The 27,465-nt window shown below is 39.9% G+C and overlaps 1 protein-coding gene across 5 annotated transcripts in view; it reads right to left on the bottom strand.

Moving 5' to 3' along the window:
- The window catches only part of CD200 (CD200 molecule), a 40,977-nt gene continuing 20,846 nt past the window's right edge, over window positions 7,335-27,465 (bottom strand). Inside the window, exons 1-7 of one of the 5 annotated variants that reach the window (XM_018065460.1) lie at window positions 27,227-27,360; window positions 26,873-27,008; window positions 22,672-22,753; window positions 19,086-19,406; window positions 16,233-16,505; window positions 13,851-13,958; window positions 7,335-8,634 (exon numbers count right to left, since the gene is read on the bottom strand). In XM_018065460.1, coding sequence (XP_017920949.1) covers window positions 8,627-8,634; window positions 13,851-13,958; window positions 16,233-16,505; window positions 19,086-19,406; window positions 22,672-22,690 — 729 coding nt within the window. In that variant the 5' untranslated portion in view covers window positions 22,691-22,753; window positions 26,873-27,008; window positions 27,227-27,360 and the 3' untranslated portion in view covers window positions 7,335-8,626. Of the gene's footprint in view, window positions 8,635-13,850; window positions 13,959-16,232; window positions 16,506-19,085; window positions 19,407-19,547; window positions 20,263-22,671; window positions 22,754-26,872; window positions 27,009-27,226; window positions 27,378-27,465 lie in introns of those variants that run through there. The other 4 variants (XM_005674916.3, XM_018065468.1, XM_018065525.1 and 1 more) reach the window with 4 other exon arrangements.

The raw sequence follows: 27,465 nt of genomic DNA, 5'->3' as shown, positions 1-27,465 counted from the left end.
GGAATAATGGGTTAATTATTTTTTATGTCTCTCCTTCCCCTGTTTTTACTCTTCTTTCTGTACTTCATAATTTTCTATAATGAATATGTTTTTATTATTTTTATAAACAGAAAGAAGTTCTTAACTGAACTGCTTGACAGTCAAGGAAAGAGGGCACATATATAGTAAAATCAGAAAGGAGGGAGTGTGTCATTTCCTTTGGGAAAATCAGTTTTTCTAGTATTGTTTTTACTTGGAGTACTACTCAGTATAATGTACTTTTAACTCAGCATCATTTCTCAGCATCATGCTCACAGATGCTTCTTGCAGCATTGATCAGAAAGAACAAAAGGCATACATGATTCTGTAATGAAGTAAGATTATTCAGTCCTTAGATAATCACTCCTAAAGATCACTGTGAAGAGAGCCCAAGAGTAAGTGAGAAAAGTAGGTCTGGTTCATTGGTACTGAGTCTGAAAATGTGTCCAGAGCTGGCTATAACAGTTTGGAGTATCTGGGGATGATAAGTATGTGTTTAAAATTTTGCAATAATATTGTGTGTAGTATAATTCCAGAGATGATGAAGTACCTGGTCTAGATGGGTGGCCTTTGGCCTGTAGCCACTTTAAGAGCTGGAATACTGTAGTCATTGAGGGACGCTCTAGTCATTGGAAGATTAAAAGCAGAGCACTTGAGATTATATTTCCATTGATAAAGATCTAGAGTAATTCAGTGTTGTTGATTGAGGAAGATTTTATTTGGAAAATAGATGAAAATTCAGCAGAGATGAATAAACTGTGAAAATACAGATGATGATATTATTCTTGTTCAGAGGAAAGTCTTCCCTCAAGTAGCCCATTAGTAGCAAAGTTGGAATCCAGTTCTTTTTAAAATTTGATTTATAAGTTTTTCAAACATATACAAAAGTAGAGAGAAGAGTATGAATAATCTCAATTTCAACAGTTTCTACATATGGCCAATCTTATTCCCTATCATCCATATCCAAGATATCATTACATATGTAATGATATGGAATCAAAATATAAAATTGAATTATAATAAGTATATTTATAAATTTTATTTCCAATTCATGACATCATGAATTTTCATAAGTTATTTTAAATACATGCAGGAAGGTTTATTTTGTCTGTCCTTAAGTTTTAAATTTCTCCAGGAAAAGAATTTTTCCCATGCCTTCCTCGGCAACTATCTCTCAGGACCCGGGACAGCTGGTTGGTTGAAACAGCACTTAGTAAATGCTACCCACTGAAAGATACATAGTGCTGTTCTGATCACCATAAATATAACTAGCAGAATATGGATCAAATAGCAAAGATAAATGCAGTGTTTCTAACAGCTCTATGGTTAGAAAACTATACATACTTTATCAGTACAAAAGCCAATTATCACAATTGCATGTAATGACATCATCACCTTTATTCCATCTCTTTGTTCAAGAAACCAAGTCAAACACAAATCCCGAAATTGTGAAATCACTTGTTTTCTTTCTCTTCATCTTTTTACCATTTTTTGTAATGTTCTCTCTTAACATGTTTTGCTTTTGAAAATTGATGACTGGAAATTCATTCAAGTCTGACTTTATGAGTGTTAGTTTTACATGTGATTTTTGGGGGCTTTTTATTTTAAACCTGATATATCTCAAAAATTGCCCCTCCTTAGCCAAGAATTTGCATGCTTGCCCTCCGTCTCTTTGTCTGTCTTTCTCTCTTATCAACATTCACCTCCAAAATTACCTTAGCTGAAAATAATCAAAACTCTTCTAGTCAGGGGAAAAAATTTTCCAGAATTTAAGCATCAGGTCAAAACTACATATTATCTATCAAACCAGATGTTTACCTGTTCACTGCCAAAGAAGTTGGAGGAACATCAAACACCAGTGATGGGAATAGCTTCGACTCTCACGCAGATGGAGGCAATGCAGGAAAGTTTGGGTTTCCAGTAAGCTCCGCAAGCCAGCAAATATCTTTAAACTTAGGAAATGGTTTTTCTTGGATAAGCAGATTGCCTCAGGCTGTATAAGAGCCTTTAGTCTGTAATTATAGGAGTTCCAGCTCCTGGTTCTTTCAGGTGTCCCAGTAAAGGAGTGAAACTTAGTGATTTTAGTGAATCAGGTGGCATTCTGAGGCCTGTTTCCTTATCTCTAAAAGCTCTTTTAATTCTGACTTTCCGTGATTGTCACACAATTTCTTTCAATGCCTTTTGGCATGCATTAGGAAATGTCAGCTTACCCAGGGCATGTCAGTCAGTTCTTGAGGTCTCAGGAATGGTTGCTGACCTTTGTTTACACAAGATGGTGGCTACTCATGACACTTTGGGGATAGGAGCCTGTCAAATCAAATACAACTTGGTGGGCCTGGAGTTCCCTTTAGGAATACATTCTCTCTTTCCAAGGGATTTGTAGATTAAAGTTAGCTCTAAGACAAAGTAGAGAAAAGTATCTCCTTCTCCCAAGTGGTTCCAACCAAGCCTGGGCAGCTGCAAAACTAGCTGCGTCTCTCAGCAACTCACTGGGACAAGGGAAAAGGGAGATAAAACTTTAAGCCATCTTTGAGCTGTATGCTGTATTTCATGAACACTGGCCTGGGCCAATGCTACCCACCCCTAAAGATATCAATATGTTTCCACCTAACTGATCACTGTTTCTGAAATTGTAGTGCTTCCTGATGTTTCTTAACTAGAAACCACATGTTTATTAATCAATATATTACTTAAAAGCACTTAATTAAACCCATTGATACCTACAATATTGTCAATATTTACAATATTACAATAAGAAGGGAAACCAAGGTGAATACAAGTTTAGAGGATTATTACATACAAAGCTAAATAGCAACAGCAGATCCAGAATCACATGGTATCTGAAGTGCATCATCAGGGCAGCTAGGCTTCACTGACTTTTGCCCTTGAATTACAAAGTGAAAGCTACTTTCAGGAAAACCCAACTTGCTTTTTGAGTTCCGACTCTTTGATTTGAGCACTCCCCTCTCTAGGCTCACATGATTTAGGTGAAAAGCATCTAAATATCTGTTGAATTCTCTGGAACCTTTCAAATCCTAGAAAGGTCTTTCCATCAAATCTAGTGAAGCAACATAATTCTATGGAGAGCTTTCAGGCGTATCAATTTTTGTATCCTTTTTAAGTGTTGGAGGGCTGTTAATACTCTGGAGCAATGTGGCAAAACTGTATCCAGAAAGCTGATGCCCAGTAGTAAAGATTTTAACTTTTGTGGGTTTTTATTCTTTTGGGTTTTGTTTTGTTTTAATAGAGTGCCAACATGATCAAGGGCTGGGAGGGCTTTCTCCCTGGCTTACAGAAAACCACCTTCTTACTGACCAGATGCGCTTTGCCTAAAACGCAACAAGTCAAAATGCTAAGACACTGACTTTTGTGTGTTCTATTCTTTTGGTCTCATCCTCAGCACAAAGAAAGGCCATGTCATCCTGGATGATGTATTAGGATCCCTGCTTCTCTTGAAACAAAGCCCAGTAGGTTTTCTCTCTGCTGAGCCAGCTTCTACTGCCAGCACTCCTATCCTACCCCACATCCAATTCCAGACAAGGGTGGAGCTGACTATGAGAAGGAACTAGGAGCAACTAAGGACATGAGACATGTGGTGTTTTAGTGTGGGTTTTGAGGTCACAGAGCAGACATGCTTCAGCAGTAAGCTTGCACATGTTGAGAGCCTCAGGTGAGCCTTCTCACATGAGCCTTTATAGATACTCCATAAGACAAACTTGGTGCACTCCCAATTTACAGTTGAGGACATGTAAATTCAGAGATATTAAGTGACTGGTCAAAGATCACACATTATTGACCATCAGGGATGAAATTTAAACACCATTCTTTTGGTTCTAAATCCATTATACTTGTCTCTATGCTTCATGACCATCAATTTCTAAAAGTCCTCTTCTATTCTCTAGTTCAATTGTATTCTCTCATAGGGCAGGAGGGATGCTCCAGTGCAAAGTTGTTTAAACTACTCCTCCCTCCCTCCCCTAATGTATTGTCACAAAATTGATTTGCTCAAGAAATATTCCTTGGCTGCTTATACTAAGTGCTAGGGAAAAGCAAGCCAACAGATTGAAACCTCTGCCCTCACGAAGCTTATGATCTATTGGAAGGTGACAGATAATAAAATAAATGAGGAAAGCAGGTAGCATGCTAGATAGTGATGGGTGCAAGGGAGAAAAATGAGGCAGAAGAGGGAGCGAGAAAGGGCTTGTTGGGGAAAAGGCTTATGTGGCCACCTCCAGCAAGAACATTCTAGGCAGAGAGAAGAGTTAAGTGCCAAGGTTTTCTGGTGGAAATCTGTCTAAATATTGGTGAAATAGCAAGAAAAGGGTAGTGTGGCTGGCAGAGCATAAACAGGAGAAAGAGCAGTAGGAGGTGATTTTAGAGTATCAGGGAGCCCAGTCGTGAAGGGCCATAAAGCCCATGTAAAGACTTTGTCTTCTTCTCTAAATAAGATGGGAAGCACTTGGAGATTTTATGCAGAATGACAAGATCTGTCTTGACCTATATTTTAAGACAGATGTGAGAATAGTCTAAAAGGGGAAGAAAGCAGAAGCAGGGAGATTAATTAGAAAGCTGTCAATATATTCACTACCATGTGTAAAATAGCTAGCTAGTGGGCAGCTGTTGTATAGCACAGCTCAGTGGTCTAGGATGACTGAGGGGGATGGGATGTGGGGGGAGAGGAGTTGGGGGGGAGGCTTAAGAAGGAGGGGATATATGTATACTTATGGCTGAGTCACATTGTGGTACAACAGAAACCAACACAACTAAGCAGTTATCCTCCGATTAAAATAAATTTTAAATTTTAAAAAAAGGAAAAAAAAAAAGCTATTAATATGTCAACAGTCTATGAGAGCGAGAATGACACTTTGGGCCAGGTGGTAAGATTAGAGGTAAGCGTTAGATTCTAAGTATACTGATAGAGCAAATAGGAATATACTGACAAATAGGATATCGGGTGAATGAAAGTATAAGTGGAGGGAAGAGAGAGGGCACTGGGCAGGAAGTCTGGGATTCTGAGTTGGAGTTTTGGTACCATCTTATGTCCATAGGGTCACAAAGAATTGGACATGATTTAGTGACCGAACAGCAATAACGTGTCTTCAGTGTTACCCAAAGAAAGTTACTGAAAAACTTAGGGCTTCATTTTTCACACTTACAAAAATAGCCTTGAAAACCTTCCCCACTTCACAAGGTTCAAATGTATATGATGTCTATGCAACAGCTGGCTTGCTTACAACTGAATCACAGCGCTGTGTGACCTTATCCAAGCTCATTAGCCTAAGTGACTGTGGTGGGGAGACTGAAGTCAAATCTGGAGCATTTTGAGAGGAAATGAAAAAAAAATTACAGTTGTCAGGAATTACTTTCAGTTAAGTTCAGTCGCTCAGTCGTGTCCGACTCTTTGTGACCCCATGAATCGCAGCACGCCAGGCCTCCCTGTCTGTCACCAACTCCCGGAGTTCACTCAGACTCACGTCCATCGTGATGCCATCCAGCCGTCTCATCCTCTGTCATCTTCTTCTCCTCCTGTCCCCAATCCCTCCCAGCATCAGAGTCTTTTCCAATGAGTCAACTCTTCGCATGAGGTAGCCAAATTACTGGAGTTTCAGCTTTAGCGTCATTCCTTCCAAAGAAATCCCAGGGCTGATCTCCTTTAGGATGGACTGGTTAGATCTTGCAGTCCAAGGGACTCTCAAGAGTCTTCTCCAACACCACAGTTCAAAAGCATCAATTCTTGGAAGCTTTATTTTTAGAAAGTTATATCTCTTTCTCGATGAGCTAAATAACCATAGAAGAAAGTCGGTCCAAGAAAACTCTTTTAGCCAAAGCCTCATAGTCCCTGGACATGAGGATTTTGTATTTTTTGTATTCTTTGAACTTGTATGTGTGAAATGTTATCTAGTTGGCAGTGAAAAAGTTCCAACCCCTCCCCCTACATTCTCATCTTGAGGTTTAGTTCTATTTAAGCACAGAAAACTTCTTTTGCTTTCCCTTATCTCTGAGCTCATTTACCATCACCCTGGAAAGTTTATAAATTTTCACTGCCAAGAAAATTTTGTGATTGAGTTATTCTAAGTGACTCAAATGTTTACAACTTTCCCAACCTTGATTAAATATACAAAGCCCAAACTGTCTTTTTCTAATTCACAAATTCAGAAAAAGCTCTCCTAATTGAAAGGGTCAGGATGAGTTAAGGGGGACCTGGTGAGCCCCTCCCAAGAGCAAGAGGACAGCACTCACAGGGAAACACTGGGCCTCCACTCGGACCTGCCTTCTCGGAATCAGGCACTCTGAGCTATGCCTTCCACTGTCTCTCTTCATTCTCTATGACCCTCCCAAGTCTTTCCCATCAAAGTCTATCAATTCTAAGTCCAAGTCTCTCAGTATCCTCCAAGATAACTGATTAGCCATTTAATACATGAATTTAATTATTAGGAAGAAGGGTTAGACCAAGGCTTCTTTGCAGGGGAATTCCCAGAAAGGTAATGGCCTAAATAAAATTATGTTGGAATGCTTAGGCACTGTGAAGATAGCTATTTCATAAAGGAGTGCCTTTGGGCACTCACGAAATCTCATAAGATGGTCTCCTTCTTTGCCTATCCTTTAAGTGAGCAGTTCTTAAAATTGCCCTTGATACCATTTCAGGGGCTCCACAAAGTCAAAACTACTGTTATAATCACACCAATTTCTTATTCTCGATTCTCTTACAAATGTGTGTGGAGCTTTCCAGAAGTTACCTGATGTATAATGTTAGCATCACTGTGATGACCCAATGAAATGTATGCTTGTAGGTTTTTGTTTTGAAAATGTATTGGTTTTAATATCAAATATGGTAAATATCAACAGACATAATTTGCTATATAAGAAAGCTCTTTGGGGTCCTCAATGATATTTTTACATTGTAAAGGGGCCCTGGGACCTTTAAATGTTTGGAGCTACTGCTTTAAGTTACACGATCTGATCTGGCAACTGAGATGCCAGAATATAGCAAAATCAGAAGCAGGATATTAAATCCTACCAAATTCAAAGCTGTGTGAGCTAATTCATTTGAAAAGGTTAGTATCTGAAAGCAAAATCAAAACAGCATATATAAGGAAGTGCTCCCAAACTGACTGGGTCATATCACCAACATGAAGGAGCTCTCACTGGTCAGAAAAGGACATCTGACTTGTGATGTTGTGAGAAATCAGAAATGTCAACAGCATCTTTTAAAAGACTAAGAGAGAGAGGGGAGGGCTTCACACACAGAGGGAAAATATAAGTATTATCATTAATCTCCACATTTTCCACATTCCCCAAGAGAATATCATGAACCAAATAGTTAAACACTTTTAATTATTTAGTATGTTAATACAAATATATGAAATAATACATAATTAAATAACATACAAAAAGCTTACTAAATATATAAATAGTCAATACAACAATAAAGACAACTTAAGGTTTAGTTCCTAGGTCACTGGATACAGACAAGAAAGCAAAAGATACTGAAAAAGTCACCAGCTTGGTCCAATGATGATTTAAGAGTTCAAAACTGTTCCACTAGTTAGAACAATATGTTTATGACAAAGGAATTTGTACAGCCATACATGCTTCCTCTGCTATTGTGACAAGTTACCTTGTGAGAAAAAAAGTTGGGGGAGGCAAAGCATTTGAATTAACTGACTGCTATTCAGAAAACTTTCTAAACACCTCTTTTCATAATATATTTCACCACACTAGGTTGAATTTAGAATGATTAAAATAGGGCTGGGTCATATTATGAGACAAATGGATGAGAAATGCATGCTTTTTAAAAAATGCAAGCTGCTGTATAAGACTAACAATATTTAGTCTGCTATAAGAGCAGATAAGCAAAGTTAAGGTTGCCAATGTTACTTCACAATAAGTTGAGTTCCACTGCCATTGTGGTAAACATCACAGAAGTACATGAGGAACAGCAGTGAAACTGAGACTGCTGGAAAGACCAGTTAATAGCAAAAACAGTGAGCAGGCAGTGGACAAGATACCCAGTGATGAGGAAATAGACTTATGGACCACATAAGAAGGGGAGAAGAGATGGCATATCCACAGAAAGGCAAAAGGCAGTCTCAGGAAAGTTCTTTGGTCCCTACCTTCCTGTATTCTTCTCTCTTTCTTTCCTCTTTATCATTTTTTTTCCCCCTGGAATTGCATCTGTTTTTAGAGCTGAATGGAAAATTATTTGGTCCAACTTCTTAACTTTCTGGATGCAAATGTGAAAGTTCATTGAGATATGATTAACACAGAGTTGCCACCAGTTGGAGTCAAAGTCAACCTCCGAGCGGTGGCTCCTGGCTCCAAGTCCAGCATCCTTTCAACAGCACAATACTACATCATTTTACAAAACCAAGTCCTACAACAGACCTGAGAGGTAAAATGACTTCCTCTGGGAACTCACAGAAGCACTGGGTGGCCTACGTGGCAGTGGAAAGTCTTGAAATTCTTAGGCCTTTGACTCCTGTTTTTTTTTTTTTTTTTTTTTTTGCTCTTTTAGGTTCCTTGGAGAATGATCCTCTTTCTTCTGCTTGCCTCCTGAGCCAGATTCAAGCAGACCAGGAAATAACTTTCAGGGTTCTGTGTGACTCCTCTAGGGCTCTGGGTAAAAGAAAGATCAAGATACGAACTTTGAACATCTATAATTTCTATTCTAATAGATTTTCAGAAGATCAATAAACACAGAATTCTCCAGTGCACATTTCATCGGCAAAGAGGAGGAAGTAGATACCGCTGACCCAGTGTGCTGTAAGGCACTGTGACTCTCTTTAAAAGGATATGAGTAGTTCTAGGAAATAATAGCTTACTATTCTTAAGCAATGGAGAAGGAAATGGCAACCCACTCCAGTATTCTTGCCTGGAGAATCCTGTGGATGGAGGACCCTGGTGGGCTGCCGTCTATGGGGTCGCAGAGTCGGACACAACTGAAGCGACTTAGCATGCGTTCTTAAGCAAGACTGTACTTGCTTAATAATACATGTAAGACTACAAGTAAAAGAGCAGGCTCAAGAATTCCAAATGATCCACATGTATTTTATTTATAAGACCTTGAGCTTTGTTTCCTGTGGATACTCACTTATTGGACATCAAGGTGGGAATGGTCAGAAACTAGACAGATGGAGGCCCTTACAAGACTACTAGCTTTCTAGCCCTTAGACTGGGAGAATGTGGGCCTCCCTACAAGGCAGATAAACAGTGAAGTAAAAGATCTGGGATTTTACCTTGGCTCCAAATCTCAAATCTCACTCTCTGTGTAATCTTAAGTAATTCTTCACCGGAACCTGAAGTTTTGCATGTTTTAACTGTGTCAACATTTCTAATACCAGTAATCTGTTCCATGGTGAAAGACACAGAACAGCTCAGGCAAGAATGCCCAGACTTGCAGGTCTGTTAACCAACTACATTATGACTGGATTTTGTTATGACATTTTGATATGATGGGGGCATTGGTACCTAATCAAGCATAAAATTTTATAGACAGATAACCTTGGGATGCAAGATTTCTCCCAGGAGTTCTAACCTAGGTTGTTCAATAATAACTGCTTCACACTTTTCTCATTTAAAGCATCCCTTCTTCTGCTTGAAACTATAATTACACTGGGATGGGCTGAGAGTTACCACTCAGCCAGCCTTCATCTGGGAAGCTTAAGTACAATTATTAGTAAGCAAAGATTTTTATTCTTTTGGAAACATGTATCTTTTATATTATTCTTGCAATTAATCTCCAATTTCAGCATCACCAATTATTTAGTGAGTACTGCTGTTATTTGATAGAGTTCTAATCTTAAAATAGGAGAAAATGACTTGATTCTACCCAGGATATAGTGTTTTGCTGACATTGCCATTATCATCATTGCAGAGAACCCATTTATAAGGTTAGGTTATTGTGAAGCAAAGTGGGAAAAATCAAGGTAATTATATAGATATGAATTTAAATAAATCACTTTTACCTGACATAGTTAGATATTTTGAAGAAAAATGAAGTTTGGAATATGCATTTCACATGATTGTCTAAGTCTTCTATTGGTTTCCAATTCAACCATGACCCAAACAATAGAAGACTGCTATTCACAATAAAAATTTCTAAACATTAGGTGATTATCTATGATAATATGCCCCAAAGTGAAGTTGTTTCTGAGAAGCTTGTAATCATTGGTGGTTTGGCTAATGAGAAATAAAATATTATTCTTAACCTCAAATTTAATGTTTTTGTAGCATATGTAAGGGGCAAATTTATGACATCAACTGGGCTTTAATAGAAAAAAATTATCAAGAAATTTCCCTGGGAAATTTTTTTTTTTCACTTTCTATTTAGTAGTACAGTCCTGATTCATAAAAGAAAAAAAAAAGTTCTTTGAAAACCTATTAATCTATTATCATATTGTAAGTAGTCTCATGAGAAGCAACTGTGATGATATCACTAGAAATGGTACAAAGAGAAACTGCCTCTAACTCATCACACCTTCCTCAGACAACAGCTTTACTGTTGGAAAAAACCCAGCATAACACTCTCTGGCATTACACCAAATCACAGGAAAAGGGGCCTGACTTCTCTATGAAAATAACATCTGTCATTAGAGATTACCCCTCTGTCTACAACCTATAAATTTGCTAATGTTTTTGTGAGCAATAAATCAGTGATTTTCATCTACAATAAATACTTTGGTCATTTATATAACAAAGATTTGAACTGAACTTAACAGACTTTTCTTACCAGATTTGTCTTACTACCGGCAGCTCCATGGAGATGATTCTTTGTCTACTCGTATTCAATAAGCTCGAAAACTAATTCACCTCTACTTTTTCTTTCCCCACAAACTGATCTCTCTCTCTCTCTCTCTCTCTCTCTCACACACACACACACACACACTCACTCACTCACTCTCAGTTCCCCCTTTCCACTTTCATTTCTGTTCACATGACCATTTTTTCAGATCACTGAGGTCCAGAATCTTGGGGTCATTTTGACTGATCATGTTTCCCTGTCCATCCGAAAGTTTTATGTTTCAGAAGATAATAGAAAGAAAAAGAGAGGAGGAAAAAAACACAAAGGGTAAAGAAAGATATTTTGTAATAACCTAAATGGGAAAATAATTTGAAAAAGAATAGATATATGTATAACTGAATCACTTTGCTATATACCTGAAACTAACACAACATTGTAAATCAACTATAATCCAATATTAAATAAAAATTAAAGATGACAAGCAAATGTAGTAGGACTATTCACTTTCATCACAAATTAACAATCAAAATTTTTTACTTAAAGAAATTTTTAAAAGTCACTATATTTGATGATTTTCTTCCTTTTCTTCCAAATTTCTGGGTTACTTAAGTTTTGGTCTTAACAAACCAGTATTTTCTCAGCCTTGAGAGTTTGCCTCCAGCATAGCTAACACTTGATTTTACTAGCTATTTAAGTATATGGGGCCAAATAACCTTAAGCTGACTCTTTTTACTTCAGCAACTGAATAAGGCATTGAACAATCCTATTTCCCAGAAAATAAGAGACTTAATAAACAAAGGACAATTATTTTGCAAAAGTCCCTTTCTAGTGAAATTTATCTTGGGCTTGAATGGACTATATTATGAGATTCTTGTTCAAGGGGACATTTTAAAATGAATGTGAACATGTCCTACATTTCTGCTTATACATTTACAGAAGTATAGAGCAATATCAGCAAACACAGGTTGAAATAAACACAATTGACAACTGTGCCTTTCAAGTCTGGAAACTATAAATGGAAGAATATTCCAGCAGAGGTCAGAAGACCAGGATTCTAATTTTAGGCCTGCTGTTAACTGTGTTCGGGGAAGGAAGTCAACTTCAGTTCTTAACTGGAAAAGCAAAATGTTTGAAAAAAGTAGAGTCAACTGGCTTTCTGCCTTTGACATTTTGCAGAGAGCTAAGGGCTTCCCAGGTGGCTCAGTGGTAAAGAATCCATCTGCCAATGCAGAAGCCTCAGGAGACTGGATTCAATCCCTGATCTCTGGATTGGGAAGATCCCCAGGGGAAAGCAATGGTAATCTACTCCACTATTTTTGCCAGGATAATCCCATGGATAGAGGAGCCTGGCAGGCTACAGTCCATGGGGTCACAAAGAGTCAGACAGAGCTGAGTGACTGAGCACAGGGAGGTCTGTGGGCTTAAATTTATGTGCAGTAAGATTTTCTGATTTGCAATCTCCTGTTCCCTACAGAACAAATTCTTTTATCTGCATCTGCAAAAGGTCATTGATGGTGGTGATCTGTTGTTTTTCTTACAAAATCACAAGAATTCATCTAGTGTTTATATAAGGCGTATGCAAAATTAAATGTTCTAAAAGCTTAGAACATGAAAGATATTAGTCTATGAGATATAAAGAGAGGGAAAAAGGTAGCACATGAGTGATACGTTTAATAGAAATATAAATAACACTCAAAGTGAACATTTTTCCTCCCCTTTCTGTCAGTCATGTGAGCAGGAGAAAACTCTCACAGCACCACTTCATCCTAAAAAATTCCCACTACATACAACATAAACTGCACCTTTTCATTAGCTTTAATAAATTATGCAGTGTCTTCAGAAACCAAAGAAATTTAATTCTTCCCCTCTGGTTGACTCCTCTTGTTTGATAGTGTCTCTTGTTTTCTATTCTTTTACAATGTTTAGACTCAGCATCTGTGAGGTACTGAATTTGCCGTTTAAAAAGTGGAATAGAAAAAATCCCTTTGAAAATCCACCCTTCCATTCAGTCATTCATTCTTGTAATGAACATTTAGTGAGTATACATAAGATACTGTGATAGATGTTGTAGGAGATGGAAAGAAATTAACAGTGTATAAGGGCAGGATGACATGATGCAGTTATTACCCCCTGTGTATTGCCTAGAGTGTCTGAGCCATAGTGAGCATATAACATAGAAAACACTATTCAGTTGGTGATCACACTGGACAAGTTCACAGTCTCTTCAGTGGGATAGCTGACCTGTTGTTCAGTCACTCAGTCATGTCTGACTCTTTGTGACCCCTTGGACTGCAGCACTCCAGGCTTCCCTACCCTTCACTCTCCTGGAGTTTGCTCAAACTCATATCCATTAAGTCAGCGATGCCAACCAACCATCTCATTCTTTGTTGTCCCCGTCCCTTGCCCTCGATCTTTCCCAGCATCAGGTTCTTTTCCAGTGAGCTGACTCTTCACATCAGATGGCCAAAGTATTGGGTCTTCAGCTTCAGCATCAGTCCTTGTAATGAATATTCAGGGTTGATTTCCTTTAGGAAATTGCCTGGTTTGATCTCCTTGCAATCCAAGGGACTCTCAAGTGTTTTCTCCAGCACCACAGTTTGAAAGCATCAGTTCTTTGGTGCTCAGTCTTCTTTATGGTCCAAATCTCACATCCATACATGACTACTAGAAAAACCATAACTTTGACTATACAGACCTTTGTCAGCAAAGTGATGTCTCTGCTTTTTAATACATTGTCTAGGTTCATCATAGTTTTTCTTCCAAGGAACAAGTGTCTTTTAATTTCATGGTTATCACCCCTTATTTGGGAATTCCCTGGTGGCTCAGATGGTGAAGAATCTGCTTGCAATGCAGGAGACCCAGGTTCAATCCCTGGGTTGGGAAGATGCCCTGGAGAAGGAAATGGCAACCCACTCTAGTATTCTTGCCTTGGAGAATCCCACGGACAAAGGAGCCTGGCGGGCTACAATTCACAGGGTCACAAAGAGTTAGACATGACTAAGCACTCATCCCTTATTTATATCTTCATTTGAACCCCAGATTGTCATTAAACAATAATTTTTTCCTTCTTTTTACTTCCCATGGGACTCACCTCGATCTTGGTTCCGATGACGTTTCCAGTAGAGTAGAATTGAGATTAAGACCAGAAGAATTACCAAGGAGACGATGCTTAACAGCAGTGGAACTGAAAACCAAAAGCCTGTGGATATTGATAGGAGAAAAGGAAAAACTAGTGATAAGTGGAAGCTGTAGAGGCAAAAAGTAATAAAGAGATAGTTGTAATGAGTTTTTACTAGAGTTGTGCTTTTGATGAAAATTATTCTTACGTATATAAAGGTCTACATTCATGACCTTATATTATTTTAATAGCATTTACATAATAATAATAATTAGCATGTTTTATGTGGTTAATATGTAGTAAGAGCTTTGAATGTGTTACCTCCTTTAATCCTCAAAATAGCTTGAGTTAGGTATTAGTAATACTATCATCTAACAGATTAAAACAACAACTGAGGCTCAGAGAAGTTGGGTAAGCCCCAAATCAGTGTAGTAATTGGTAAAACAAGGCTTGGTCAGAGATCTGTTTGCCTTCAAAGCACATAATCTTTGCCATACTGTCCATTAAAGTAATGTGTTTATTTTGGAATTTTTGGAAAATATAGAAAAATATAAAGGAAAAATAATGAATCTCATGATTCTAGCCTCCAGGAATAATTCATCTCCATGTTTTAATTGTGTTCCTTCTAATCAATGTCTTTGTTATTCAACTTCTTTCTAGTAGTCAGTAAATGCAACTTAGCCTAAATATCAGTTCCTCAGTGTCACTGTGTAATACAAAGTCAGAAAAAGCACTGATTTGGGAGTCTCTGGCATCTTCTCCATACCTTTATCATGGGATCTGTCATGTCATAATTTAACTGAGCACCTTCAGATTGGTCTCACTAGTGCTAGACACTAGTTAAGAGTTCAGATTTGTCTTCAATAGGTCTAGTACTTGACATAATGGTTTAACTGTGAAAGATTTTTAGTAAATGCTTGCAGAATAAACAAATATACAAATGATATATAAATGTTATAAATGATAATAAGTCCATTTTTTTTGGCACTCTTGGAAAAGAAGACATGTTCCTTTTCAGATTCTTGCTTTTTAGGGAACTTTGCCCTTCACCTTGGCGAAATCTGAGGATCTTGTCATAAATGTCCAAATCTAACACCACAAACATCTTGACCAAATTTACTTAACGTTTACTTTTTGATTAGTTTGCTTTTTCAAGGACCCCAGAAATGACTATAGGACATGTTCATTAGAGACTATCTGGGCTTCCCAGGTGGCACAGTGGTAAAGAATCCTCCTGCCAATGCAAGAGACATGGCTTTGATCCCTGAGTTGGAAAGATCCCCTGTAGTAGGAAATGACAACCTGCGCCAATATTCTTGGCTGGAAAATTCCATGGACAGAGGACCCTGGTGGGCTACAGTCCATGGAGTTGCAAAGAGTTGGACGTGACTGAGCAACTGAGCACGTGACAATGAGGCATGAACTTTTCAGGGTTCACAATGTACCCTGAAAAAAGCAGCAATATCTTTCTATAGGAGGCTTGTTAACGGAGCGCCTCATCCAGAGTCAGTGCTTCAAAACTACGCAGAGAAAAGTGACTATGGCTGCTGTCCCTGAAGTGTCTTGCCTCTAAGACCACTGCTTTTCTTATTCTTTCCCATCAGCTTTACCTCTTGTATCAATGAGACTCAGAGATAGCAGTTTAGATGGAAATACAAGACAGCAAAAGAGGTCCTGAGCGGGAGGCAATTTATTTTAAAATGGGGTTGGGAAAATTCAGATTGGCCTCTTTCCTGAAAGATCTATTGCCCCTTTCCCATAGTGTAGATTAGGCAAAAGTTTCACCCCAGATGTGACTGCTTCCAGGAAAACATTGCAATCCCTCTAGACTGAGCTGATGCTCCTTCTCTGCATTCTCAATCTTCCCATGTTATACCACAGAGTTCTTTTTTTTTTCCTTTTATCAGCGAATGGTTTGTTGCAGGGTCAAGCGAGGAGAATGGGTGGCTCCTGCTCAAAAACCCCAAACTCCTACCATAGCTTTCTTACTGAAGCATTTAACCTGCATTTTTACAACTACCCAGTTCCTTCTGCATTCTTTCCTGGGCTAGAAGCTCCCCGTGTTTGGGGACTGAGTCCTTGCTGTCACATTTCTGGCATAACAAATACTCAGGAGCACAGAAGAATAAATCAATGGATGGATCTCAGTAAAAGCATTCAGTGTGTGAGCAACAGACCACAATTGCCAAAGCAATAAAATAGGCTATACTAGCTTTCTCAACTCCGTTTTTCTTTCCCTACTTATCCAATTCTCTGCCTTATCAGCTTCTCTGCTAAGAGGCCAACAAGCTCTGCAGAGCATGCATCACCTTGCAGGTGTATGTCCACAAACGTACCACAGAAAACCTCTCTTACCTTTGTTCACAGTTTCCCTGTAGTCGGTCACAGTCCCCAGGTGTAGCACCTGGCAGATCACATCCTTCCCCACCTGTCTCTTGGGGTCTTTGATCTGGAGGATGCTGATGACAGATGTTGTTCCATTGGGGTGTGAGACGATCTTGGTACTGTTCTCAATCCCTGACCCAGAGACTTTCCAGGAGATCATAGGGGCTGGGCGAGCATTGGCAGAGCAAGTGACATTTAGGTGATCTTCAGATAATTTATAGTGAAGAAATACTGTGGGCTGTACTGGGACAAAAAAAAAAAAAAAAAAAAAGATCTGCCATCAGTTATAAAATCCGGTGTGAGTCCCACACTCTCCTCAGAGAGATGAGAGAAAGATCTTTACAGAAACACAATGGGCTAGAGAGCTAATGTGGTGCATCCAGTCCAAACTAGGGCTTTCTCTTCCCGTCTAATTCTCTGAACAGCAGGGTGGAGACTGGCCTATACAACCCTGTGACAAGAATGATCCTCTATGGAGTCTGGCTCTAAGAGAATTAGCTAGATGGACAGAGGGTACCTTTCCTCCCAAACGGTGCAGAGAATAATTTTCTTTTCTCTTTCGTGGGCAATGCAGTATCTCTGCCTTCTTCTGGGTATCCCTCTCAAGTAGCTGGACAACATCTATCAATCAGCACTTCCACCCAGGTGGTCTGCACTCCTCAGAAAAGCAGAGCAGTTTCAGAACAGAGAGCCTGTAGAGGGGCTGCCACTTAGAAAAAGCCTTTTTTTTTGTTTGGAACTGGGCCTTAGAGATGATCTATTTCACACTTATGGTGCAGATAGACAAACTCTGGTACAACATGGACAGGACTCTTCTAGGGTCACATGACTCCTAATGGCAATGCCAGGTCTGAACCATGGCACTGCTTAGGGAGAATTTATCCTCACTATGGTCCTTAGTTTACTCTTGATGACAACAGTATTCTTCAGGGCAAAGATAAGAATAAGAGGCATATATAGTATTGTAAAGTAAAATAAAGTAAAAATAAAAATTAAAAAAAAAAGAATAAGAGGCATGGAGAAGACTTAGAAAGTCCCTGTTTGAAATACCTATACAAAATGCAAATTATATATTCACAGTCAGTAGTCAGAAAAATCACAGAATGACAGTTGTAAGGACCTTGGAGATCACCTTACAGAGTTAACAGAAAATAAACAGCTTATGAAAAAAGGACATTTTTAGGTCAGCTGTACCCTGTTCCCTTTCAAAAGTCCCTTGACTAATGAGTTCATTTTCTTTGGAATATACAGTTTATCTCTGCTGAGCAAATGCAAACGTCTTTCTATGGCTGGCTTTGAAGCCCACAAGATAATTAAAGGACAGTGCTAAATAAAAGCTTGTCTGTGTTTAGAAGTTCAAGAGGTGGGTGGGTGGGAGTAGGCTGGAGGAAATGAGCCTATAGGAGGACTGTGGCTCTGTCCAAAGTGCCCAGATTACTAACATCAGTGAGCCCTGGGGGAAGAGAAATAAAAGTGAAGGAGGGCCAGTATGGCTGAAATGGCTAGCCTGGCTAGCAGGGTTCTCTGGTGTCTCAAAGAATTACTTGGATGAAAGCTATTCCTTATGGTGAGAAAGTGTCATTGTGGAAAAGAACTACAGAATTACCAGCTAGAAGACACAGAGGAGTCTGCGTTTCAGGCATACAAATTATTCAAAGATCAATGAGTAAAGGAAGAGAGTAAGAGAGAAAGATGAACAAAAAAGAGAAAGGAAACAACAGAAATGAGAAAAATATGACACAAGAAGGTAAAGGAAGAAAATGATGGAAAGAAGGAAATAAGGGACCGTGAAAGGAAATGAGGGAGGGAGGGAGGGAAAAAGAGCAAAAGAGGAAAAAAATGAAGAGGGAGGAAGGATTGGAGGAAGGAAGAGACACAGAAAAACAGGGAGACAGGAGACAAAGGAATGAGAGAAATAGAAATCAAGAAGAAAAGCCTGATGCAAGATCCTACAGAGACGACTCATGGACAAAATAAGTGAAAGAAACGTGTTATCTGGTGTTGTCCTACCTCCTCTGCATTCTTATTTACTGAGCCTCTCCTTATCTCTTGTCCAATATTCTTGGTGTGTTCAAACTCTCCTTTCAACATTCCCAATAACCCTAAGTTTGGCTTTTCCCTTCTAAAACCACCACCAAGTGTGCATCCTCCAAAGCTACCCCTTATTCCTAGTTCTCAGTTCTTGATCCCAGCTAAGCATCAGTTAACAGGAAAGGAATCCTGTCAAACTAAGCCTCTTAGATTTTAGAAGAATGCTTATTTTTCAGTTAAATCGCTAGCAGGCGTTGGATATGAAGAACCTCTCTGCTACTTGGCTGCTTATCAATTTTGCGAAAGCTCCGCTGAAGCAAAATGAGAGGGACCCCCATAACTGGCTCCAGTTTAGCCCAATCTGGCTTTGTCCTTAGGTTAAAAAATATGAAAGCTCTTAGGGACCTTAGAGATGATCTATTTCACACTTATGGTGCAGTACACCATGGACAGGACTCTTCTAGGGTCATATGACTCCTTATGGCAATGCCAGGTCTGAACCATGGCACTGCTTAGGGAGAAATTATCCTCACTATGGTCCTTAGTTTACTCTTGATGACAACAGCATTCTTCAGGGCAAAGATAACTTCAGGCAAAGGTTCAACATAGTTCTATGAACTCTCCAAATAACCATAACCACAGTTACATAATCGGCATGAAAGGCCAAGAGTCCTCCAATGAACCTTTCTGGGGCTAGGATCCTGAAAGACTAGGTACTACTATCACTACATTTCAAACGTTCTTCAAAATAACATTTCAAGCTAGAGACAATGTATTCTCAGAGACTCTCACCAAAGAGAGTGAGGCAGGCTATTCCTGAGATCTTTCCAGAACCAAAGGTATTAAAGAGGCACTTGTAACACGCCTCATCTTCCAAGGTGGTATTCCAGAAAGTAATGGTTGAGTTCATGAGTCCCAGCTGGGTGATGTTTATCTTGTCCTTGTAGGCAGGCTGGACTACAACCCCATGGTTCTCGCTGTAGGTGATCATGTTTTCTGGGCTTACAGCCTTGATTTTTTGCCATGTCACAATCAAAACTTCCTGGGGATTTTGCAGAGAGCATCTTAAAGAAGCAGGTGTGTTCAGCAGCCCTCTTACATCCTGGGTCACCACTTTCATCATGGAATCATAAAAGAACATTTATATTTTATATTTTAATACATACACAAATATACATTTTTGATTAAAAAATGCATGTTCAAAGTCAAATTTAGAAAGAAAGAAAAATTACAAAAAATAAAACATTTACCTACCTTCCTGATGTTGCTAGAGAAATATAAGTTCAAATATGTTTGTTCAGTCTTTAAGAGTAGCAGAGTAGAAAAATAAGAAAGCAAACTCCCAGTGACCAGAATTTACATGAAGAATCCCTGTAGGCTGGAAATTAGGTGAAATGAGGTTGAAGATGGAAACTGCCAGATAGGATAGAAGTATCACCAAGTGAGTTTATGCCTGGAACAGTAACAGTTAGGAATAAGAAACGGCCAATGGACAATATGCAGTGATTAGTTTAAGTGAAGAAGTTACAGCAGCCCTATACATTCCACACACACATCTGAAAAGGAAGGGGCAACAGTAGTGATGTCTGCCGTGAGGAAGCAGCGGTAAATATAGGCACATGGACAGAGAGATGTACAAGACAATTGCTCCAGGAGGCTGATAGTACCAGAGAGCTTTGACAACCAAATGACAATCTATACAGTCCCCCATTTTTACTGAATGTAGTACAGAATATAAGGTATGGCAATAATTTCTTCCCCCTCCAATGCTGGCTACTCATATTGATAACGATGGATGACTCAATGGGAAATCTCAATACAATAATAGACAAACACTTGAGTATGCTAACACAATGATAGAGGAATAACAAATTCTACAAATGAATAAATAAACATTTTTACATGAACAAATGTGATATCTTAAATGTGAAAAGGAACCAGCACTGTAAACAGTAGAATCCCAGGGGCGGCAGAGCCTAGTGGGCTGCCGTCTATGGGGTTGCACAGAGTCGGACACGACTGAAGCGACTTAGCAGCAGCAGCAGCAGAGATGTATAAAATGAGAAATATAACCTCTTTTCACAATCTGGCTGCCTTAGAAGAATGAGTATCACTGAAGACTAAATGAGTAAGTAGGAAGACCACATCATAGAATTCTTCCAGAACTGGAAGGGTTAAAATACAGAAAAGATTAAAGAAATATTGAAAGACTGATATTTCAATATTAGTCCAAGTAAGATTTTTAAAAGGAAAGAGAAGGGGAAATGGAAGACAAAAACACTGTAAGAAACAAAAATGCATTTTTCAAAATGATAAAAGGAGGAATCTGGAATAAGATATATCCCTCATGAACCTTCATGTGCCTAACAACATAACTCTGAAATATATCAAAAGCTAATAGAACTACAAAGGAAAATGCATAAATCTGTAATCATAATGGGAGAATTTTTCATTGTTCTCTCAGAATTTTCACTTCCATCTATTAAAAAATAAGAAATAAAATCAAATATAAGGATATAGAAGACTTTAAAAACAAATATTTGTACATGTAATATGTGCATATGAGTATGTATTTATAAAACTTTACCCAAAAGAAAACATACATGTTTTTTAAACCACATGTGAAACATACCCTCAAATTAAACTTGAAGTAGTATAGCAAAAAAATGACCTTGAACTCAGTCCATAATGCAATAAAATTAGAAATTTACATACTTTTGTCTCCTTAATTACACCAGAAATCATAACCAAAGTTATAAGTCACTATAAATGATAATAAGAATATAATACATTAAAATCTGTAGAGGCTTATAAAGCAGTTCTCAGGGGGAAATATTTAATCCTAACTTAATTTGTTGAGAAACAGGAAAGATTGAAAAATGAATACCTACATGCATTCAAAATTCCCACACACCAAAAGTTGATAAAAGGAGTGAATTAATAAAGTTAAAAGCACAAATTAATAGTACACAAAATACTGACTTAATCAAAACACCAAAATCTTGCTTTTTTTAAGACTAATAACACAGATAAAATGACTAGAGTAATTAGAAAAAAGAATATATGCTCTACAACATCAAGAATGAAGATGAGCATAGCAACAAATACAAACTGACACCGCCAAGTGTTGCAAAATTCCAATTTTAGTGAGGTACACTCTTGATAGTTACAAAAAATTCTAGGGGAATAGCTGTTGTTATGTGGGATTTCCTAAAGGTTTGCTAAGTGCAGAGCATAGATTTGAATAAATTGCTGCTTTTAGAATAGAGGGTAAAAAAGGGATCAAAACTAGAGTTTTAACTTCTAGGGTGATTTTTCTCTTTGACTATGCAAGAAATAATTTAATGGAAAGTTTACAATTATTTGCTGCTTATATGAAATTCCATTTAGGATACCCCAGTTGGTAAATCCTGAGCTATACATGGTGTGAAGCATCCCTTTTGTACCCCTGTGAAGGCTGATGACTATAGTACACACCACATTGTTGTGAAAGTTGCTCAGTCATATCCGACTCTTTGCAACCCCATGGAATATACAGTTCATGGACTTCTCCAGGCCTGAATACTGGAGTGGGTAGCCTTGCCCTTCTCCAGAGGATCTTCCCAACCCAGGGATTGAACCCAGGTCTCCCGCATTGCAGGCGGATTCTTTACCAGCTGAGTCACGAGGGAAGTCCAAGAATACTGGAGTGGGTAGCCTATCCCTTCTGCAGCAGATCTTCCCAACCCAGGAGTTGAACTGGGGTCTCCTGCATCGCAGGCGGATTCTTTACCAACTGAGCTATCAGAGAAGCCCATAGTACACACCACGCAAAAGGTAATAAAAGGCCAGCAGTAAGTGAGGTGTGGTCTCCTATGGAACCAAGGAGAAAGGTCTGGCAGAAGTAGGAAATTCAGCAGATAAGTGGACAGCACAGGTGTGTTTTATATAATAGACTATGTGAACCCATGTAGCTTTCATATTTCACTATTTTTAATATTTTCCTGTAAGAGGGATACACCCAGTTTTAAGGCTTATTGCCAGATTACTTGCCCTAGAGGCCAAGTTCATTCTTGCTCCACCACGATTCCCATGTCTTCACACACATAAGGAATTATTATTTTAAACATTATGCACTTTAGTAGGTGAAAAATGATGTCTTAATTCAGAAAGAATTTTTTTTTCATGTCTGGTTTTATCTGTGAAAAGTTTCTTAATATTAAAGTTTTTGAAAACAAAAATTTGGAAAGCAGAAAGAACCACTCCCAGTCTTCCAAACAAATTACATGGTTAAATAATTCATGCAGACAAATGAACACAGCATAGACAAGAGTGGTCAGGTGTCCACTCTAGAAACTGTGTTTCCTGGATTCCACGCAGGGGAATTGAGTATCTTTACCTTGTGCCCTGCATAACATCAGTGGTGCCAAGAACCAAATCAGTTGGAAGGTAGACAGATGACAGACGAGCCTTCTGAACACCTGAAGACAGAGAGCAAGTACAGAAATGGGCATTTGAATGAGGACAAGCTAAGGGGGCTTCAGTCTAATTGCTGTATCAGGAAAAATAGCAGCTCAAGTTTTAACCGCGGGAAGCCTTTGGTTTTGTGGAAGCAGAACCAGGGACTATAAATAGAAGAAATAACAGAGGGTGCTTAGGATGGGACGGGAAAAGCAGCCATGCGGTTCTTTCGTTATGGCCATTCCTAGCAATTTGAGGCTGTGCTCCCAAAGCCACCACTGTCAAGACTGCTGAGAAAACAAACTGCCAAAAATATACCCAGGAAACACAGACTGCAAATGTTGAAGAACATTTACTCCCCAAATAATCCAAATAATATTAAAAATGTAACTCAGGTGTAACCACTTTGCAGAACATGCCTTGATATTTGCTGAGGGAGATTTTCCTGCAAATTCTGCACAATTTCAGTAAATTGTACCTTTTAAAACCAGTATTTGGCTTTTTTTCTTCCCCCTTGCTTTATTTTCATGTGTCTGGGCAGAAACCCTTGGCCTTGTGTGTGTGTGTGTGTGTGTGTGTGTGTGTGTGTGTGTGTGTTTTAACAAATCATTGTAGTATTTAAGAGAGTATTACTCTGGGAATCATTTTGCTATGAAATGAAGAGTGGAATGGAGACAGATTACTCCGCAGCAGTCCCACAGTCTTGGTCTACATTAGCGTGTTCATTGTAAGGTAAATTTTCCCTATATTTCTATATTTTTCTATAACTGAGGTGTTTAAGAAATGTAGATTTCCCTGTATCTTGCTTTAACTGAACTTCAAATTTTTTTCATGTTGCTATTCTACTAGAGGTAGAGACTAAATTTCAGTGAATGTTACATAATCTCTGTCTGAGAGTTCAACTCACTGTCACTTCAGAATTGTCCCAGTCTCTGGCACTGCATCCAGTCTTGGGACAGGACTATTAACCCTTGGTTACAACCATCTATTCATCTCGGCATTGTGCTCCCCTCAAGTCATCCTCTGGATAATCAGTTTGTGCAATTAAATTCTGCGCTTACAGGGTGTTCTCTCATGCTTCCCAATTCTCTGGATTCTGTGCCCCTGGATCCTTCCTATGCGGAACAAAGGAGAATTATACAAGGGTCTCCGCCTAGACTCCCATGTATCTATCCGTCTCTGTTTTACTGTTCCCTTGCCATGGTGGATAGGCTTGCCTCTTCCCACAGTTGCCTCTAGGAAAGCAAGGAACAGCTATTTTCTGTTCTTTGATTTCAACACCTACCTGTAAGTTCTGTTCACCATCCTCCTAAACTCCCCACTCCTGGAGCCAGGCACAGAGTATCCTTCTCAGGACACAAACCAATGCTAATCAGTCTCTCTTTGCTCTCCCAGCCTAGGGTCAGAAAAGCTGCCTCCTCCATCACCTTGTATTCTGCCTATCAGCTTTTTCTTGGATGAATGCCTGTCCTTGGTCTTTCATCATTTAGGCTTTTAAAACTCAAATGCTTAGGCTCTTGTTATTTCAAAACCTTGGCTTCTGAAACCAGAAGTTTTCTTTGGCATTCTGATTCCACACCATCACGCCACATGGAAATGCAGGTTCTAGTAAAGGCTGTGATGAGGAATGCAAATAGTTTAGCTCTCAGAGTAAAAATCTGTATTTTAGGATAAGAGAAAAAAGCAGACACACACCAAAACACAAGATGTGGGAACTGGGAGACAGTAACATTTAAGAAACAGAAGCACAGTGATTGAGGTGAAAAGAATTAGAAAGAAAGCCTTGCTATTAATTAGGCACACATTTCTTCTGGCCAATTTGAATTCAGGCTAGCACAAATACTAGGTGTGTAAGCTTAGACAAATCATTTTACCTCTTGGAGATACAGAAAAAAAATAGTACCAATCTTCTCTGTTAACAAGGTTAAATGAGATGGTATATGTAAAGTTCCTATAAAGTGACTGATACAAATAAACACTAACTCAATGTAGCTGTTATCTCATTAGGTTACTGTCTGTATCTCACTATTTGCTAAACCCAGAGTAGGCAAGACGTGAGTGGGGAAGCTGGAAGAAGATACAAAGACCATAGGAACTGCAGACATTCTTTATTCAGCGTGGCAAGGCAGACAGGCTTTACTCTCTACTGGCTGACACAGCAGCAATGACCATGCAGCTCAATGCAACTCGCTTCAACTTGATTCTCCTCGAGCTTTTTAGGTGGGACTTATATAGGGCCACACCATGGTGCCTGAGTGCAGTGCCACAAATAATCCCAGCTGTAGGATTTGAGCAGAGTGAGGCGAAAGCCTGATCACTGACACCTGGCCAATTGTTCACTCCCTACATTCCACCTCTTCAGGGTCTCTCGCCACACAATCTACGTGCCCATCTTCCACGATATTCCCTTGGCGAGTAACCTCCACAGGGGCAACTCTACCCCTGAGGAGTCTCTCATTTAGGACCCACAAAACCTCCTGACAGGTGCTGGGCCCACCCCTTCAAAGACGGGATCTTTGGGATCTTCACTGCCCACCAACATGATTACACTTTTCTAAATCTGAGGACATAACCTTTACAGTACGCTGTTAGCACATCATAGGACACAGCCTTTATAGTACACTGTTCTCTGTATCTCAAGGTCATAAGCCATATCATCAGCTCATGTAACCACCCATATCTCTTGCTATCGGTGCTTAAACTGCTGCTCTGGTTTCAGTTGCCAATGGCCTTGCTAGTAAGTGGGGACAGGCAGTCTCATCAAGGCCACGCTTCTCTTACTCCAGCATATGCAGACACTGCTCTAGCTCTTCTCCTCTCTTTGAAACTTACACACTTGCACGGCATCGTGGCACTATCCATATTCGCCTTCGGGGCAGTCAGGAAAAGGCACCCCACGGTGCCAGCGGCAGTCCATGCCACCTTGTCTGGCAAGTGGGAACTCATCTCCTGTAACACCTTTTCAGTGCTAGCAGGTGAACCATCCACCGCTTCCCTGCTGACTCTCCTGTGGAGCCTCAGGATCCTCTACCTGCTGGGTATCCTGCCAACTATGCCAGTTGTCTCACTGTATCTCACTATTCATTGAACCCAGGGTAGGCAAGGCATAAGTGCAGAAGCTGGAAGAAGCTGCAAGGAGTCATAGGAACTGCAGACATTCTTTATTCACCATGGCAAGGCAGACACGCTTTACTCTCTGATGGCTGACACAGCAGCAACAACCAACATTTGACTCAGTTTTACTCTCCTAGAGCCTTTTAGGTGGTGCTTATATGGGGCTACACCATGAGGTATGTGTGCGGTACCACAAATGATCCCAGCTGTAGGACGCGAGTGGAGTGGGATGAGAGAGCCTGACCACCACCACCTGGCCAATTGCTCTCTCCCTAAAGCTACTCTGAGAATTAATTAAGCATTTAAAGTACTTAATACAGTGCTTAAGATATGGTAAATGCCGGTATGTGTTACATAGCTTAAAAAATTCATTAATTAGATCACACGATAATGGAAGTAGAGAAGTCCACTTATAACCCTTGACAAGAGGGCCTGAGTCCAGAGACCTGGGTCTTACCTGACAGCTGTCCATCTGGCAGCTACACTGCCCCTGCCCTGAAAATTGTAGGTTCAAATCCTGAAGCTGCCACAGTCATATGGACTTGGAAAAATTCACCTGTCTGCCTGTTTATTTGTAAAACTGGGTAATAACTCCTTTGAAGGACAGTGGTGAAGATTAAGAGTACCTGGCACTCAGTAAACACTAGCTTAGAGGCCACCATTCTTCTTTGTTAAGGAAGACAGTAACGGTGTAGTCTAGCCAATAAACCGTATGCAAAAAAAATTACCTTGAGGCATTACTTGTATTTAGATTTTTTAATTATTATTTTATATCAGTTACCAGTGTAAATGAAAATCCTCTCCTTCCTTCATTTTGTCATATACCTAGATCCTGGATAACAAAATGCCTGTTTCTCACGGATACCCTGGGTTTTAACTCTGATTTATCCGATCCTTTTGACTTCCCACGGCAAAGGCCCAGAGGATGCAGAAAGAGGCTGAAGCATCACAGGGGAGCCAGCCTGATCCTGAAATTCTGCAACCCCAGCCCAGATTTCGGGACCAAAATGGAGCCAATACAGCACCCTCTATCCACGCAGCCAGCGTCCGCCTCCAGGCCCATTTCCTCTCCAAGGATGTCAGTGATCGATCGGAAAAGCGTCTCCGGAGCCTGCACCTGGCAGCATCCTGTTTCCAGTTTACCGCGACAGAATCGCACCCCTAGGAATGGAAGTATGGCCTATAAAGCCCGCTTTGGAAGGCAAGATCCGCTTCTCTGCAAGGTTCAGAACTGAGAGGAAAGCGCAAGCGGGAATCCCAGCTCTGAATCAGAGAGGGGAAAGCCGCAGCCTAGCAGTTCGCAGCCTAACATCGCCCCCAGGGCCACCGGAGAGGAGTCGCCCACCCTGCCCTTGTTTCCCTCGCCTGGCCCAGCTCACCAGACACTCCATCCTCGCTCCTGGCCGCGCAGGTTATTTGGTAGCTGCTGGGAAGCCTGGAGGGATCTCACACCGGACCAGGCAGAGCCTCTCCAGTTTCGCGGAGCGACGACGCCTCGCTCCCCACGGATTCGCTGCTTAACTTCTCCTCCGCCCCTGCTTCGGCCCCGCCCCCGCTGGGCGCCCACCTCTACCCGCCCACCCCTAGTCCCCAACGCAGAGGTATAAAGGGAGATTAA

The sequence above is a fragment of the Capra hircus genome, chromosome 1 (assembly GCF_001704415.2).
Source record: "Capra hircus breed San Clemente chromosome 1, ASM170441v1, whole genome shotgun sequence".
Classification (NCBI taxonomy): domain Eukaryota; kingdom Metazoa; phylum Chordata; class Mammalia; order Artiodactyla; family Bovidae; genus Capra; species Capra hircus.
The sequence above is the reverse complement of the archived record's forward strand: the minus strand, read 5'-3'. Positions and strand labels throughout refer to the sequence as shown.